Raw genomic sequence first — 16798 nt, 5'->3', positions numbered from 1 at the left:
GTTCTGACCTGTAAAGCAGCCAGAAAACTAGTCCCTGGGACCTCCTGTTTGAGAAGCCTTTCATATTTGTGCAAGACAAGCTCACTGCAAGTGGTGCATGAGCTGTCTCAGCAAAAGATGGGACCTGAGGCCAAAGATGGAGGACTTCTTGAATAGCATTTTCTCAGTGTTTTTATCAGAATCCCATGTCAGAACAAGCCCTGAAGAAAACCAGAGAAAATACTGGGAAGTCTCAACAGAAAAAAATCCCTACTATTCTCTGGGCTGAGATATATGGGCTATGAAACAGCTTATCTAGCTCTTGGGACCCCATCAAATATACAAGACCTTTGCATCATCCCCCAAACCAGGGATAGCAGTGCAGCATACCTCAAGGTAATAAAAAGCCAGCCTCCATATGAGCCTAAGGCTGTTAAAGGGAATAGGATGAAAGCAAAATTATTTTCCAGGGTGATTGCTAAGGACTCTAAAACACAGGCTTGTCCTGTTACTGTGCCCTGGCCTTGCCACTTCCCAGCCTGCCATGTCAAATCCCAGAACACAAAAAGGATCCAGATAAACTTAACCACATTTAAACAGAAAGCCCTGACTTCTTTCACATGACTGTACAAGGAAGGGAACCACACACTGGCATGGATTTAACTGATGGACAGGAGCCACACAACATCACACAAACACGCGCACCTCTGTGCAGCCACACACACTTGAGTTCTTGCAGTTTCAGTAAAAAGGGCACTTTCCCGTCTTAGTCCGAGGAGCCAGCACCCCTGGTGAGGAGAAGGGAGGCTCTGTACCTATCTGACACTGCATTTTGACAGTGGGGAATTTTATTTTAAAATGTGGCGTCATCATTCTAGACTTGCAGAGTGCCCTGGCATTTATGTATCTCCCTTCATAATGCTACATACATACCCTTTTAACCACACTGCAGCTTCAGAAGAGCAAGAGAGAAGACTTTACTCCCCAGAGAATGCTGTCAGAAAGGAGGTTTATCTAGACTCCTACAACACAGATGTTATTTGGAGACCACAGGATTTGGCACTCACCCACTAGATGAATTCACTCTGATCTCTACCCTGTACTAAGTCCAAAGCATAGGTGTGTTATGGTAAAGGAACTGAATCATTTGTCCAGCTGCTCAGCACACACAGGCCGTCTCACATGTTCATTTCTGTTATACAAAATAGTGCCAGAGTTGAGCATGGACAGATCCTCTAACAGAGGACTGTGAAACCTATCACATCCCATCTTATATCCACTGCAGGCATCAACACATAAACCCAGTCAGGATATCCAAACCCTGTGAGGATCATGAAACAAGATCACTTTGGGTTCTCCTCCAAGCTCCTCTTCAAATGCCTGAATATCCTGAAGTGACACATCTGAGTGCCAGAAGCCATGCTCTTTGTTGTGGCAAACAGGGCAGAGGGAGAAAAACACAAGTTAGTGAGCATGAATCCAGCTTCCAATAAGTGCAGAGGTTCTTGGGAGGTTCGGTTAGATGAGAGTGGAGGATGAATGGGGTACTAACGGTTTTGCAGTTCCAGTTGCCCCCTGTATTGTAGTGGGGCAGGGATGGGCCAGGAAACCCATCAGTCTGTTAAGTGCTGCGTGCAATACTAGCGCTCAGTATCTTCCATTGCTTGTGAACAAAGCAGCTCCAACATCAGTCACCCGGGCAGCCAGGCATTAGTCATATCGTCCCTTAATCATCATATTCAACAAGGGACCCACCTGTTCAAAGCAAAACCAGATCATTAGCTGGGACAGTCACACAGAAATGGCACCTGCAGGGCCATGTATCACAATACATTATGAGCTGAGTGGCCCAGGCAGAGGATCTCAGCACAAACTAAGCCTAAGGTACAAAAAAACAGTTTTGAAGTATTTTCTAGAGAAAACACTGGGGCACTCTTGAGCACATACTCAAAACATCCTACCAAAATTGCAGTGTTCTCTGCCAACATCCAACTCATCACAACACATTGCATTTACAGTATTTGTTGAAAGTTTTTCATTTCTCACCCTAGATTTGTGATTTCTCAATAGATGCTATCAAAAGAATCCAACAACCACCAGGGGGTTGCTTTTTGCAGGGCAAAGAAGGAACATTCTTACTCAGTGATCCTTGGTGTCACTTGGAAGGAATGCTAGGACTGATAATTGTGCTAAGGTTTGGTTTTCATTCAACACCACTCCCATTTCTCAGAACTGCCTGGTCACTAAGGGAAGTTCGGCAGGCTATGGCAGTTGTTAAGATAATCTCATGGGAGAGTCATGACTTCACAAGTATGCTAAAGAGGAGTTCCTGCACAGTGGTAAGGACTTATAAGACCATGAAATATTTCTATATGCATATATTTCCACTTTCAGATCAGCAGCAGATCTCCAAAACTATACTCTTTGTATTTTGTTTTTTGTTTAAATACCAGCTGGTTAAAACTACAAAGAATTCAGGTATGACTCAGATGCATACTAAGGGGGAAGCACATGACTTAAGAGATTTTTTCTTATTTAACAGATTTGGATTCAAACCTTTTTCTTGCAATTACTGGGTATAGCTTCTGCACAGAAGGCTAAAGAGAATTTGAGAGCACCACTTTCCTGGCAGTGTCTGAAGCTAAAGTATGTTTTCCCCTACATACAAGAATGATTACTCCATTGTTTGTAGTGGTCTGCTCTATAATTATAATTTAAAGAGCTTGCCTTTTTGTAGCCAAAGGAGCTTCTGAAGACAGCAGGAAGAACCATCCACAGCAACAGAGCAACCCTGCTTTCTCCTAACCTCACTGTGATACCTGCAGACCCAAATAGTTGGCATCTCGAGTTTTGCATTAAGCCATAACAATTACAAGAGCAGTGACTATATGGTTCTTTTTTTTTTTTACCTCTTGTGGATTTCCTAAGGCTTCTCCCAACATCTTCTCAATGTTCCTCATTATTGCCACTTTCTGATGAGCCTTTAATGGATATTCAATTCTCTTTGGGGTTGGGGCACCCTGAAATATCAAAAATAATTCATTGTATGCTTCCTGAATAGGCAGATTATTCCACCTTCTCCCAGCTACCCAGTTCTTCACACATGACTTGAAAGGGAGAAAGTAGCTTTCAGCTTTAAAGCAAAGGCCGTGGTGGAATGAAGCTCCATGCCAATACATCTCTAACTGGAAAAGTCCTCTGGGGTAGAGCTATCCAAGCTGCACAGGAAGATGTTTGCACTCACCTTGTACCAGAAATTCACAGTGATGGTAATCCCCCCATTCAGGAGAGACTCAATGTGGTGCCACCTGCACGGAAACCACAGAAAATACACTAAATTATTGTTGTAGCTTACAGTGAAATACCTTGGATGGATGAGTTCAGGCAGCACTGGACAAATCTTGCCCTGCACTTCCACCATCGAGACCTCAGAACTTCTGGAAAGCTCTCTGTATTTAAATACAGATCCTTTTCTTGCACATGTTAGTGGAGTACTCGCACAGCAACATAGGGACAAGGAGAATATCGCTGCCATTCAATGGATAGGAAGCACAAGCAGATTGGCCTAAAATATCACATAAAATGTCTTGTTGGAGAAGTCAAACCAAAATTCTCGTAAGAGCCAACCCAACACTTTAAGCAGAAGACCTTATAACCCTCTGTTTGCTGATCACCGTGCAGTCCCGTCATCCTCCTTACCAGTACATAGGTATGTACAGCACATCCCCTGGACCCACCACCGTCTCATAGCCAACCACGCTCCTAAAGTTTGGAAACTTCTCATAGTCAGGATTGTCAAAGTCCACCTAGCAGAAGAAAACATTAAGAAACTCAGAATTATTTCCTACAATGACAGTCCTCATTATTGGCTCTCAGTGTCAAATCATCTTGGTCTTCCCTATATGGCTTTTACATACCCGCTTTTGAACTAACGACACTGCAAAGTGCTGCATTACCTTCAAAGTACCACCAGCTCAGTTAGGAGTCCTGCAATTTGTCTCTGTCCAAATTTGCATTTAACCAAGTGATGGATGAAACAGAACTGAGAAGTAGGCAACTGCAGCCCCACTCACTGTACTGCCAGTATGGAGATGGTTCTAGCCCTAACACTGTCAGAACCAGACACAGACAAAAACACCACCATCTATTCTCAATGTATTCACCAGTTCAAAGATCTGAACACAGGTTTTACAAAAGCTTAGCAAGTGGTATGTAGCTTTAATTCCAGTGCAGCTTCCTCCCACCTAGCATCTTTAAAAATGCTCTTTTTTGGCACAAAGAAGAGAACAGATCTGCTACTCTCACCTGGCTCTGTCTGTCGCATGGGTGGTGCACAGGATAAGGGTAGAGGCATTCAAACTGATCAGGAGGGAACAGGATGCACCTCTTGTAACCCTTAATCTGAGCAAAGAAGTTCTGCTGCTCATCATAATGAGCTGGTGTCACATTCCCTGCACAGAGAGAAAACATGATAATGTAGACACTCTCACATACAGGTATAAAAGACAGAAACAAGTCATACTTCTTGCTCAAGACACTAAACGCACTTCCACCTATTCATAAAACTAAACAAGGAAAATGATCACAGGAACATTACAAACTGATCATGGTATCAGTCAGCCTTTATTGAGCAGTTGCTACTCCACTTCATTTCCATTCTAAATCCATACTCAGCAATTTATGCTCTACAGGATCTGGATTTCCAGCTTGTTTCCATGAACAGCAGATGGTGACTGCTGACAGGCAACTTCTTCATAAAACTCTCTGTTCAGATGACAAGTCATGGAATGGACTTTCAAAATTTATGAGTCTAGAGAAAATGTGTCCAACAGCCTGATTTTGAAAAAAAGTCCTAACAGTTTTGCAAGAAAACAATTTAAACAAATCTGTTTGTCATTGGAGCTCCCAACGCATCTCCTCACTACACTTAACGGTTTTGAAGCTTGACAGTCACCACTAGATCCTAAATGTAATTAAACTTAATTAAATCTTTAAATACAATGGGGCATTTTGTACCCCTTGCAACTCCTCTTTTCAGGCTGTTTGCCAATTTAGGTATTACTCATTTAGCTTGCTCTTCATATACATTTTCACTAAAGAGAATTAAGATTACAGTTAATGCCATAACTTCATTAAATAGATCATATAATCATGTGCTCCAGTAAAGACTTCTTCTAGCAGACTTAAGCTCAAGACAATTCCTTGGTTCTTGTGCATAAGCTATTGGTAATAAGAATTTTAGCAATCACATTATGGCCTGCAGGGAAGTGTTAGTGCAGTGCATTTATGCTAGTAAAACAAGTGGCAAAGGTAAGCTGCTTTAAGTTGAGCAGGACTTGTTCCAAAGCGGGGGAAAGAAATCTACTGTCAGAACTGAACAGCCATGAATTGCCAAGCAATTCTAACCGGACGATTATAATTGGGTGTGATGGTCACATCTATCCTAGGCCATCCCACTTGAAGAAACTGTGTACATTCCTTGCCCACTTACTGAGATTACTTTCTTCTACAACACTCTCCTTCTAAGCCACCTGCCTATGAGTCAGCCTCCACATGGATCTGGAACTCCACTCTATCCAGGTATTTTTTGGGATTTATCCATCTGCAAGTTCTCTGGTGCCCGCTAACCTCCCAAGAACAAATTCAGCTCTTAATTGAAAGTGAATTCTTCTCCACAGTGTACAGGCTCAAGTAAGAACAAATGCTTCACGGAGTAATCAACATTTCCTCCTGGGCAGACATTGAGCGTGCCAAGAAAAGCCCAGAAGGCTAACTTTGCAAGTCCTTTTGCATTGTAAATCTGCAGACTTAGCATTTTAAATCTACTGCATCTGAAGCATTCAAACAATAAAGAGGTCTTCTAATATGACTCACAATTACTGAAAACACAGCCCTACCAGCACCACACAGACTTTTGCCATAAGCGAGAGATTGCATCCAGGCATTCACAGTATGTCACTGAGGAAACAAGCTGCTCCTTTGGATGTTTCCTCTCCATAACCCATGTTAAATTGTGACAACAGTCCTCCCAACCCAAAGCTTGAAACAACCTGCTCTGGAGAAACACATAGAGACTAGTGGAAAATTCAGTCAAAAGATCTTGTGGATCTGAAATACAGAACTGCTGACCAGATCTTCTTGCCTTCCCCTCCAGTCAGAGGAAACTGCTTACCTTCCATGCCGATAAGAAGCAAGTTAGAAGTCAGTTGACCCCAGCCACGTTTCCCTTGCTGCTTGTTAATCCAGTTCCAGTTGAAGCCAAGGAAATCCACCACAATCTTCCTTCCAACTGTGTCATTCAAGGTTTGCTGGAGATATAGCCTGTATTTTCCCAGAGACAAGCAGAAATCAAATACTAAGCTTTGTCATGAACATAAAGATGTATCTCTGCTTCTCTTCAGAAAGATGTCAAAAGAAAGAGACAACTCATAGAGATTCTATTACCATACACCATAAACACCTTTGGAAGGAAACAGTTTCAAGAAGTCCCCAAAGTTTGCTGAAAGACTTCTTGATACAGAAGGGAGCAGAACTAAGTTTTGCTTGAACAATCACAAGGGAGAAAAGAGAATTTTAGAGCAAGAACAATCTCCTCATGGTGCAGGAGGAGGAAATTGGCCACTACAAAATATCAAACACACTCATGAGTAATCCCCAGATAAATGCCACAAGTCTAACTCATCTGTGGCATGAGTTACTACTTTTGCTAGACTGTAGTAGACTGTATTAACAGTCACAGTATTACAAACCAGTCTTCAATGCTGGCAGAAAAATGCATTTTTAAGCTCAATGACTGGTATCTTTCTGCAGCTGAGCAAGAAAAGAAAGGCACAGATAAGTGGACATGGACACAAAATCTTTTCCCATTAAGACACAATTAAGCAACCCTAAGTCCTTTCAGACTGGCAAAATTAAACAAGGGTTTAAGTACAATTGCTAATAGCTATATTCCATCTCAGTAACTTACAGCTGTTACAAGTATAGGCCATCAAGACCAACAAATGACACAGCATGTATGCAACCTTTTCTCGTCTTTTTAAAAAGAAGACAGTTATTACCAGCTCTCTTGGTGTTCTATAAAAGAGTCTGAGTGCCACAGCCTGTACCTTTTCATCAAATAACTAGGGTCCTATACCGATGCCATAGTCTGTCGAAAGAAAGTGAAGCTTAAGGCATTCTCTTTCTAAATCCTGCCTGAGACAAAGAAAAGAAATAAACAAGTGAATCTCTGCAGACAATGTGAGCAGTCTAACCAATGGTATGACTTTTTAAATCAGGTAACAACTGCTGTCAACTAGCAGCCCTGCAGGAAAAGCAAGGCTATAAAAAACATTAAAATTTGAGAGGCTTTAATCATCATCTTCACTTACTGAAACTTACCTCCTACTTAAACCTGCATGGAGAAACCTCCATGTATCACTTACCTCTCAGCGCTCCCTTTTTGTTGTATTTCTTTGAGTCTCTCCACAAACTCAGCAAACTTCATCTCTTCCCTGCTTGACTTGGGTTTGAAGTTCTTAAAATTGGCCATCTTCTTCTCATCGTAGTACAAAAACTTGTGTGTGCTGGCACTGTACACTGAGAAGTCTCCATTGCCAATGTTTTCCTGGAGGTAGTCCAGGTCCCATTTCAGAGCAGGATAAACCAGGTTCGTATCTGTTAGCACCACCGGCTCCTGGAGAGAAACATGGAGTTTATTGATTCAAAGATCTCTTGAACTTGAGAATGATGACATTCATTACTGCAACCATACAAATTCTCTTTGAAAATAAGGAACTGGAATGAGCCTTCAGAGTAAGCAGATCCCTTAGTCTTGGGGAAAAAAACCCTAGCAAAACATGACAGGAAGTTTTAAGAAAGTGGAGGGCTGCTCCAACAGCAAGATCCTGGTAGTAATGGGGCAGATCACAGAATCACAGGATGTTAGGGGTTGGAAGGGACTTCTAGAGATTCAAGTCCAAGTCCCCTGCCAAAGCAGGCTGGCTGCACAGGAAGGCATCCAAGTGAGTTTTGAAAGTCTCCAGAGAATGAGACTCCACAGCCTCTCTAGGCAGCCTCTTTCAGTGCTCCATCACCCTCAACGTAAAGAAGTGTCTCATTATGTTGAGGTGCAATATCCTGTGTTCTAGCTTGTATCCCTTGTTCCTTGTCCTACCACTGGCAGATTCTTCTGTCCACTAAGCCAATCTCTAACATGTGAGGTTAGACAAACATTAGAAAACTTTGGGGCCTACTTGGTGTTGCCACCTAGCAAAGACACACAGCAGTCTCTGTCTGGTCACTGCCAGCTTCAGCTATGAAGGGGTAACTGCTGGCAGACAGATACTTCTCAATCTAGGAACAGCACTGATCTCTTTTCTCAGAGGATCAAAGATAATCTCCAGCCACCGAAACCCCCAAAATTTATCCATCTGTTACACCACCAAAGAAATCCCAACACTACAAGAGAAAGTAAAGAGACAGAGCCTATCTCCTCACCTATAAGCAACATGAACAAAAACAGCAGCTCCTGTTTCCAAGTTGTGTACACACAACTTTCCTTCTTGCGGGCTTCCTTATAAATCTTATAAAATCTTGTAAATCTTACAAGTACGTGATTAACTTTGTCCTGAGCCAGTCCAAGAGCCACTACTGCAAGTCAACCTTCATACTTCTGGTCACTCTCACTTATAAAATAAAGAACATATACCCATCGCTTTAAATAACATTTCCACGATTTCTATCCCGAAAACAAAGCACTTAAAGCAAAAGAAATCTGCAAATTTAACAACTCGACATAGGCACCAAAAAGAAATCTCCACTGTAACTAAGAACTACGGGAGAGCAGCAACAGAGGGACAGAGCCGGGGCGGGGAGAGGAGCGCACCCGAGCCCACACAAGGACGCGGGAGAGTCCCACACTCTGCAAGCCGCTCTGTGGGTCCTGATCTGCCCGGCCTGACGGTCAGGGTTAGCAGCCCCCGCGCCGTGAAGCACAATCCTCCGAGCCCCGCCGCTGCTCACCGCACCTCATTCTCGATGAGTTCCTCGGCGCGGGGATCGCTGTGGCTGAGCCGCGGAATAGGCCGCGTCTCGAAGGAGTAACGACGGAACTGGGATTCGTTCCAGCCACACCCTGCCGCCACCGCTGAGCCCTCCTGGCAGCCCGCGGCTGCGGCCGAAGAGGAAGCCGCCGCCATCGCCGCCACAACCGGAAAACCCGGAACTACACAGTCGGAAGCGGAAATTGCCCACCACTGGCAACGCCGGAAGCGAAGGGAGAAGGCGGGAGGCAGAGGCGCACCATGGAGAGGGCAGCAGGGAGAGGCGGCGGCGAGCAGCGCCCCCGCGCGGAGGGACGTTGCAGACGGCCTCTACTGCCCTCTGCCTTTTGGCTCTCAGATGTTTGGACACCTATAGGAGTTGGGAGCAAACTTGGGAACAAATCCACTACATAGAACAGAAGGAATCGTCTGCGAGGCTTCTGCGGGCCGTCGTGGCGCCCGGTGCTTGGCCCCACGCCACCCTGCATGCCTGCGACTGCCGGCACCTTCCTCTTGAGGTCGCCAGCTGCTGCTAGGCTGCTCCGCTGCCACATCCCGCTCCAGGGCAGCAGACTGTCCCTTCTCCTCAGTCCGGCTGCAGAACATGTACAGCTGCGTTCTGTGCCTGGAACCTAGAAGTTTAATTACCACTTGGTACAAGAAAAAATGCATAGTGCTGCTCAGTGTAACTAATACCTGCCTTTTGATCACTAGCGGGCATTGTGTGACTAATTCGTTTTAGCAAGATTTCATGCATCGTATACTTAGGACCAGAGCGTTGTACTCAAACATATATGCTTAGGTAAACATATGGACCCAGTGTATGTTTATTACGTGAGACAAAGTCTACTTTTTACTTTCAAGCTGCAAGCAGTAAGAATGATGATTTTTCTTGCTCAAGTGACATGTGAGGTCTTGAGAAAATGTTGGCCTCTGGCATTCAGAGGTTTTCATTGTACACTCAATGAGCTTGCTGTTCTTCCCAAAAAGCTTGCTGTTCTTCCCAAAGTTATTAATGTACTGAAGTTGTAAGAGAATTAATTCCCCTTACAGAGCTATGTATGTACAGGTGAAAAAACAAATTTACAGCGTATTTGCAAACATATTTGGGTGCTCAGGAAGCTTGAGCCGTGTCTATGAAAGACTCAGGCATAACCCAGAAAGTAAATAACCAGTAGTGAAGAGCTGATGCAAGGAGTAGCCAACCATGATCTGAGCCTGCAGTGAGGTGTGAGCCCAGAACAATGTCACAGCTGCCGTCCCAAGGTGCCATGTGCTGCAGGGGCGAGACAGGCACCAAACACTTGGTCCATGGAAAATGCCAGCAGCCTCTGTACTGGAGTGTTGGTCTCTGAGTTAGTAACTTTATTAAATAAACAATTGACGTACTAACTTCACTGCATACTCAGTTGTAAGGGAGTTGGCTGAATTAAGGCACCATCCCTAAAATGCTGGGACAAGGCCTGCCTTTGGCATGAGTGAAAGGATCCTGTCCAAGCCCGTGACAATGCCTCCATCTCAGGCACGCTCTATTTCAGATGTGGTTTTGTGGTTCATCGCTATCTTCATCCAATTTGTAGGTTTACAATTAATGCTGTTATTAGAAGGAATGGCTTTAATGACAAATTGTCCATGATAGGCTTTGATCTGCAAAGGTTTATAATGTAGATTGTTATAGAGACATTACCCATTACAGCTGATGTGAATAACTGAAAGAAAATGAGTTCAACTACTACAGAGTTTACATAATGAAGTAAACTGCAAAATCCTTTAATGCTCATATCGATTTCATCTACAATAATGTATTGCTTACATTTGAAGAATAGCACTGCTGGATTAACATGCCATTTCAGCTGTTTGCATTTCCCTGGGTCCACGGGAATAAGATGGCTACATTCGGGTATTAACTTTAATAACATTGATATTGATACAAAGAAGGCAATTTGCATAACGCCGCCAGCCACAGCATCGATCGGACTGAGCATCGACCCGGCTGCTTCGCGGGAGGCTGCCCCACGTCTTGCGGGGAGACACCTGCCATAAATTCCTATTACCCCGCTTCAGACGGTGACAGCCAGAGAAATACCGCACTGATGCCCTTTCCATCCATTAGCTCTTATGTCAATATTATAATAACAGCGGCTGATTAATTAACGCCCTGAACGGAGAGCTCGTACCCGGCAGCGCGGGCGGTAGCCGGGATCGCTCCGCCCCCGCCTCCGTTTTTCTGTCCCTACCGGCCACCGTCAGGCCGCGCCTGCGCGGGGAGGGTGATGGCGGCGGCTGGGCTCCGCGGTGTCCTCTGGCAGCGGGCGGCCGCCCGGCTGTGGGCCGTGCGGGCTGCCGTGGCGGCGCCCCCTGGGGCGAGGGCGGGTGAGCGGGGATGCGGGACCCGGGGGCCTGGCTGGCGGCGGGGCGGGTGTCCGTGGGGCAGCGGGCAGGTGATTCTGGAGCCGACGCGTGAGGGCGGCGCGACCTCCCCAGGCTGGCTGCAGCTGACGGTGGGGCCTGTGCCCACCTTGCCTTGTTGCTCTCCCGCCAGCCTCGGAGATGTCCAAAGACATGATGCCAGGGCCATACCCCCGAACACCAGAGGAGCGCGCAGCCGCCGCAAAGAAGTACAACATGAGAGTGGAAGACTACCAGCCCTATCCCGATGACGGCTTCGGGTGAGCTGCGAAGGGTCCCATGCCTTCACGGGCCAAAGCCGGCAGCTCCCTGCTCTGTGGGGAGGTGCTGCAGGCTAGTAATCTCAGTTAAATGCCCGCAGATGATGTGCTGTGAGTGCGGAGTTTTGAAGCATGTTGATGTATATCAGTGTTTTGAAGCAGGAGCAAGTGGAATGAGTTGGAGACTTGTGTGAATAAAATGCTGTATGAGAGACTTTGTGTGGTTTTGTAATGCATGGCTAAGAGAGATGAACTGAAAGCCATCTCTGGAATAATGATTTCAGGAAGTGTTAAGGAATACTTTGACACGTGCAAAGTGCAAGATAACTAGGGCTCTGTAGTTCAGTTAAGCTTACATTTTCTTCCAGCTGGTATAGCCTAAAAATGACATTTTGAGGAATGCTAACTGTTAAAATGACTGGTGTCAAGGTGATGATTGTTATTCTAGTTGTATGCATGAGTTTTTTAAATGTATATATGTAGGAGTTATAAAAAGAAAGTAATATTTAACTTCTCCATTTCCATAGGCCAATCCTATAGTGTCTCCTGCAAGATGTATCTAAATTAATACAGCTTTCTTTTATATTTACTTTTTTAATCTCTGTTTCTCACAGATATGGTGACTATCCCAAGCTCCCTAATAAGTCTCTTCATGAGAGAGACCCTTGGTACCAGTGGGACCAGCCAGATATGAGGCATAACTGGGGAGAGCCGGTAGGAATGCTAGTAGTGCTTTTTGTTCTGATTACACTGTTACTAAGTACATGCATATCATGTAAGTGCTTCCTGGTTGATTCTTTGTGTAACTGCGCCCTCAAGTGCAGATGTGTGTTGTGCACGCAAGCAGGGACAGTCAGCAGAGGGAAAATTTGGTTGTGGCCGTTGTGACAAATCTTGTAGAAGTGTTGAGGAATGTTGGCATCGTAATACACATGAGGAGGGAGACTTCATGAACTTAAGTTTTTCTGTAGGAATAGTAAAGTCTTCCCCCATTTTTTTTTTCTGATCTGACTCAGTATGAGAGCTTAGTTCAGAACCATTTAGCAAAGAAGCCACTGTCTGAGTTAAGTTCTTAAGTAGTTAAGTTCTTAAGGCAGTTATTGCTGCTTTATTACTTTACGTTCTCTGATGAAGGTTTACAAGCTATCCTTAAGAAAATGGATTAATAGAGCACCTATGTTAACTTTCAACATCTAAGTTACTCAAATTGCTTGTCAGGACTAACTTTCCTGTTAGTACATGGTCTTTCTATGAATGCCTGCAGTCTAACTCTGAGTACCAAACTTAGTAATTGACACGAGTAACAAAAGGAGTAATTACAACAGGATGGGCATTAGCTTGCTACCAGCCCTGCTTTTTTGCCTGTTTTTGAGGAACCAGCTTCCAAGTGGTAGGTGATTGCTGCTTTGTTTGACATAACACTGCTGCTTCTGTTTGTGACCAAACTTCCATAAATGAGGGTATTGAATTATACCATGCCTTTTAACACTTCTGGGGAACAAATCTAAGGTACAGTGATTATGTATATAAATAAAAGCTTCTACTGTCAAATAATTAAGCATGTAGTCTGGTATAAGCATAGGAATTTGGAGTCCTGAGTTTTAGCATGACAACTTGCTGTGACTGTGCTTATCTCCTCTGTAGTTTTTAACTCCACTTCCAAGACAGAAATGAAAGAGCCTCTGACAGTTTTGTGAGTGCTGTAAAGCACTTCTTGACCAAAGCAGCTGGAGCTGGTAAATGTGCAGCTGTTTTCCTTTGTTCTTTAGATGCACTGGGATTTTGACATGTATATTCGGACCCGTGTTGATACATCCCCCACTCCAATTCCCTGGCACACCATGCGCAATCACTTCCTTCTCTTTTTGGGTACCATGCTGGTCATGTTTGTTCTTGGAGGGATCTATCCATCTTACAGGCCCGTGGTGAGTTACTCTTGGGTAAAGAGAGAAAAAGTAGCTATGTTTCTTGTTGCTGCCAATGCCCAGAAAAGTGGTTTTGCTGGAGATGAGTGAATGTGAATGCAAAACTCTGCTGCTGGTGGGGAACAGGCTGTGGGATGTCCTGTAGTCTCACTTAGCCTGAGTTGTTCTGTTGGCTGGCTTTGCTCAGCTCATGGGTTCTGTTTCATAGTGAGTGGTTTCTGTTCACTGGGAGCAAACTCTAAGGTATGCTTCCTACAGTATCCCTCCTTTGGTCTAGGTATTCTTCCCTGTGTGTATCTGGTCAAGGGAGATACTTTATCTTTGCCCTGTGTTTTTTATTCATATCTCATGACCTGGATCATTTGGAATGTACTTACAAAACCTGATTGTGCATTCAAATATAGTTTTCATAATATATTATCTTTGTGCTCCAAGATGAACTGTTCGTTAGGAATTAAACACAAGACCATCAGTATGCTTCTGTTAAAGTACAGGGGTTTATGCAAAGAACTCTATCTTTGAATTTACTTGTACTCTAAGATTCCTGCTGAAACACTTAAATCTGAGTTGTAAATGACAAGCCTTGACTTCGGTGAGATTGGGATGGAATGAGCTATTTTTGCCCTTACTCCTCAATGTGCTTGATGACTGTGTTGAATTTGCCACACTTTCTCTCCTTGTAGGGACCGAAGCAATACCCCTTCAATGACCTGTACCTGGAGAGAGGAGGAGACCCCAATAAAAAGCCACCAGAGGTGATACACTATGAACTCTGAAAGTTGAAGCACTGTTTCTCCTGTGTCAGCTCTCCTGGGGCTGACATCTTCTCCAGTGGTCACTGTGGCATGCATTGATGCTTGTTCTTCAACATTCAACAGCTAACTGCAGTGAAATATATTGATGATACCTACTGCGTAGTTGTCTTCTTTTGGTTTGAGAAGCCTAAACAATGGCCAAAGAAATTGAATGACCTTTTCAGTTTTTCTAAACAGGCTAGTATCTGTAGGGCAAAGTTCTGAGTGCAGTCCTAGGACTGCTGTTGGCTTATGTAGCTTGTATACTAACATGCCTTAGCTAAGCCTGTTTATGTAGCAGATACTGCCTGTTACCAAGTGGTTTACTGCAGGTGCTGTTTGGAATGGAACTCAAGTGTTGTTGCTTAATGTGAGATGACAGGCAGAACCAGACTGGCAAATGCCAGTGCTTGGGAGTCTCCTACTGTCTGTGAGGAATTTGGCTGTGATCTGTTCCTGATCTAGATGCCCTCTTAAGTGAAGCTTGCATAACCAGCAGGGAGCGCTAGTGAGGCACAGAGCCTTACAGTGTATCGCTTGAAGAGCTGTGGACAACAGTGATATGAAAAGGTTAATGAGCAAGTTCAGCGCTGTCCAGATTTGTTATGCTGTGCCTGGGCTTTGGTCTAAGAGCACAGATGCTCAAATAGCTCCTGTATGGCTTGAGCTTATCCATCAGAGTTTGAGTTATGTCTGACCCATGAAGCTTGCCTGTCTTGCAGTAAACCACTGTTTCTGCACCTCCTATGAGTTCATCAGTAGTTTGCTTGGGAAAACTATGCAGACAATTTTAAGCTCCTAGATTATTTTTTTTTTTCATTCTTCCTTTAACATAAGTTTCTCTCCTTGTTGCTGGAGGGGACATAACCTTCAGTACTGATTTACAGTGGAAGTTCCCTCAACTACTCTGTGCTGTGTCTCTGACACCATTGTTTGGCTGCAGAAGTAGGTCATCACAGAAATCTAAAGGCTTGGCCTCTTCTGGATGCCTCCTGTAAACTGGATGCTGTCATCTGCTGTCAACACCCTATCATGACTCATAGTTTTGTGCTTTAAGAGAAGCAGGTATTTGAAAATGGTGATTCATTATTTATTTTTTTCCAATCTGTAAAGATTTTTAACCCCAGATGCTAAAGGCCAGTTAGCTTGATCTCTCTGTAGGAGTTTCTGTAAGGGTGTGTATTTACACAAATACCTGTGTATTCAGTCGTGTGATTTCCTTAAACAAAGTAGTGCTGAATAATCACCATCCCTCCTGGCTTTTGTAAGCTGTCACCTTCTCTAGCTATGGAAGTGCTTACTTTTAAATTACAATGATATTTTATACCAGAAGGGTTTTTAGAATATTTTTGAGCTGTAGGGGAACCTTAAAATGGAAATCTGTTACAAAGCGTTTTGCAGGGGCATGTTCCTTAGAGTAAGGATAACCATTCCACAGTAGTTATGTGACAGCATGATACACAACGTTGTGAGAGTTGTAAAAGTCTTTTAAGTAAAATGCAAGAAAGGGGCAGTGATGGCTGCCTTCATGTATGTGAAATGATAATGCAGCAGTAGCACAGAGGCAGGTTGGGGACTGCCCATCTGACTTGTACTGCATGCCACAGAGTTGCCCTGCCCCAGCACTGTTTGATGCTCACTGTTTTGGAGAGCTTCGTGACCAGTCTGTATCTAACCAGTGGGATTTTATTAAAGGGGAGGTAAAGAACATGGCCCAGGAATCTCTAGAAGTGGTGTCTTGTGCTAGGCAAATCTCCCCAAAATGGAAAAGATGTGAGGGAATTAGGTCTGGGCCTTTCTGCCCCCTCTTCTTTTTTTTTTTTTTTTCCCCTCTGGCTACTAAAATGTTTTCAGGAAAATACATTCCTAAGCTGTGATTCCTTTCTTTCTGCATGCCCCCTCAGAAAGGCTTAAACCTCTAGTTGAGGCAATATTCTTCTGAGGGGAGCAACTTCAGAGCTATCAGGAGCTTCAGGCCCCAACTCCTGCTGTGCTGTTCTTTGGCAGACAGCATGGGCCATTTCAGACTAGTGGATGGGGCAAATTCAGGTATCTTAAAAACAAGAATGGTGTCCAATAACCTGTTGGCTCAGCTCTGGCTGCCTGACACCGGTCCGTGGTGCCATAGCCAAGGAACACCTCGACATTGGGCAGGAGACTGTAATCAGCACTCAACACCTCTCCCACGCTTTCGGGGCACACCTGAAGGGCGGTAGGTGCCGAGCCCTCATAGGGACGGGCTGCAGTCCCCTTCGCGCTGGTTCTGGCTGCCGCCCTGCGCTACGGCCCCAACCCGTCGGTGCAGCCGCAGCCGTGGAGGATCCCGGGGCTGGCGCCTGCGCAGGCAGCACGGGCGGCGGGTGCTCACCCCCGCGCTGCGGGGGCGGGGTGACGGGCGGCGCTTCGCG

General features: G+C 44.7%; 2 protein-coding genes across 2 annotated transcripts; one reads left to right on the top strand and one right to left on the bottom strand.

Moving 5' to 3' along the window:
- Positions 1-313: 313 nt before the first annotated feature.
- Positions 314-9556, bottom strand: HIF1AN (hypoxia inducible factor 1 subunit alpha inhibitor). The gene is made up of 9 exons (XM_009897679.2): positions 9413-9556; positions 8988-9332; positions 7404-7654; positions 6152-6300; positions 4285-4430; positions 3679-3785; positions 3224-3287; positions 2889-2999; positions 314-1734 (listed from the first exon to the last, which is right to left on the bottom strand). The coding sequence occupies exons 1-9, from the start codon at positions 9554-9556 to the stop codon at positions 1690-1692; spliced, it is 1362 nt and encodes a 453-aa protein (XP_009895981.2). The 3' UTR covers positions 314-1689.
- Positions 9557-11243: 1687 nt separating this feature from the next.
- Positions 11244-14822, top strand: NDUFB8 (NADH:ubiquinone oxidoreductase subunit B8). The gene is made up of 5 exons (XM_054163836.1): positions 11244-11375; positions 11545-11671; positions 12286-12385; positions 13441-13596; positions 14280-14822. Exons 1-5 carry the CDS (start codon positions 11276-11278, stop codon positions 14370-14372), a joined length of 576 nt encoding a protein of 191 aa, XP_054019811.1. The 5' UTR covers positions 11244-11275; the 3' UTR covers positions 14373-14822.
- Positions 14823-16798: the final 1976 nt, after the last annotated feature.

This window comes from Dryobates pubescens, chromosome 8 (assembly GCF_014839835.1).
Source record: "Dryobates pubescens isolate bDryPub1 chromosome 8, bDryPub1.pri, whole genome shotgun sequence".
Taxonomy (NCBI): Eukaryota; Metazoa; Chordata; class Aves; order Piciformes; family Picidae; genus Dryobates; species Dryobates pubescens.
The sequence above is the reverse complement of the archived record's forward strand: the minus strand, read 5'-3'. Positions and strand labels throughout refer to the sequence as shown.

Bases quoted from the DNA above. Each gene is read 5' to 3' on its own strand.
- HIF1AN (XM_009897679.2), bottom strand. From the start codon at position 9,556: ATGTGGCAGCGGAGCAGCCTAGCAGCAGCTGGCGACCTCAAGAGGAAG. The intron at 4,431-6,151 runs GTAAGCAGTTTC...CTCTCTGTGCAG, and splicing joins GCTTCTTATCGGCATGGAAG to GGAATGTGACACCAGCTCAT. The intron at 1,735-2,888 runs GTAAAAAAAAAA...TGCTTTGAACAG, and splicing joins CCTTAGGAAATCCACAAGAG to GTGGGTCCCTTGTTGAATAT.
- NDUFB8 (XM_054163836.1), top strand. From the start codon at position 11,276: ATGGCGGCGGCTGGGCTCCGCGGTGTCCTCTGGCAGCGGGCGGCCGCC. The intron at 12,386-13,440 runs GTAGGAATGCTA...TTTGTTCTTTAG, and splicing joins GGCATAACTGGGGAGAGCCG to ATGCACTGGGATTTTGACAT. The intron at 13,597-14,279 runs GTGAGTTACTCT...CTCTCCTTGTAG, and splicing joins ATCCATCTTACAGGCCCGTG to GGACCGAAGCAATACCCCTT.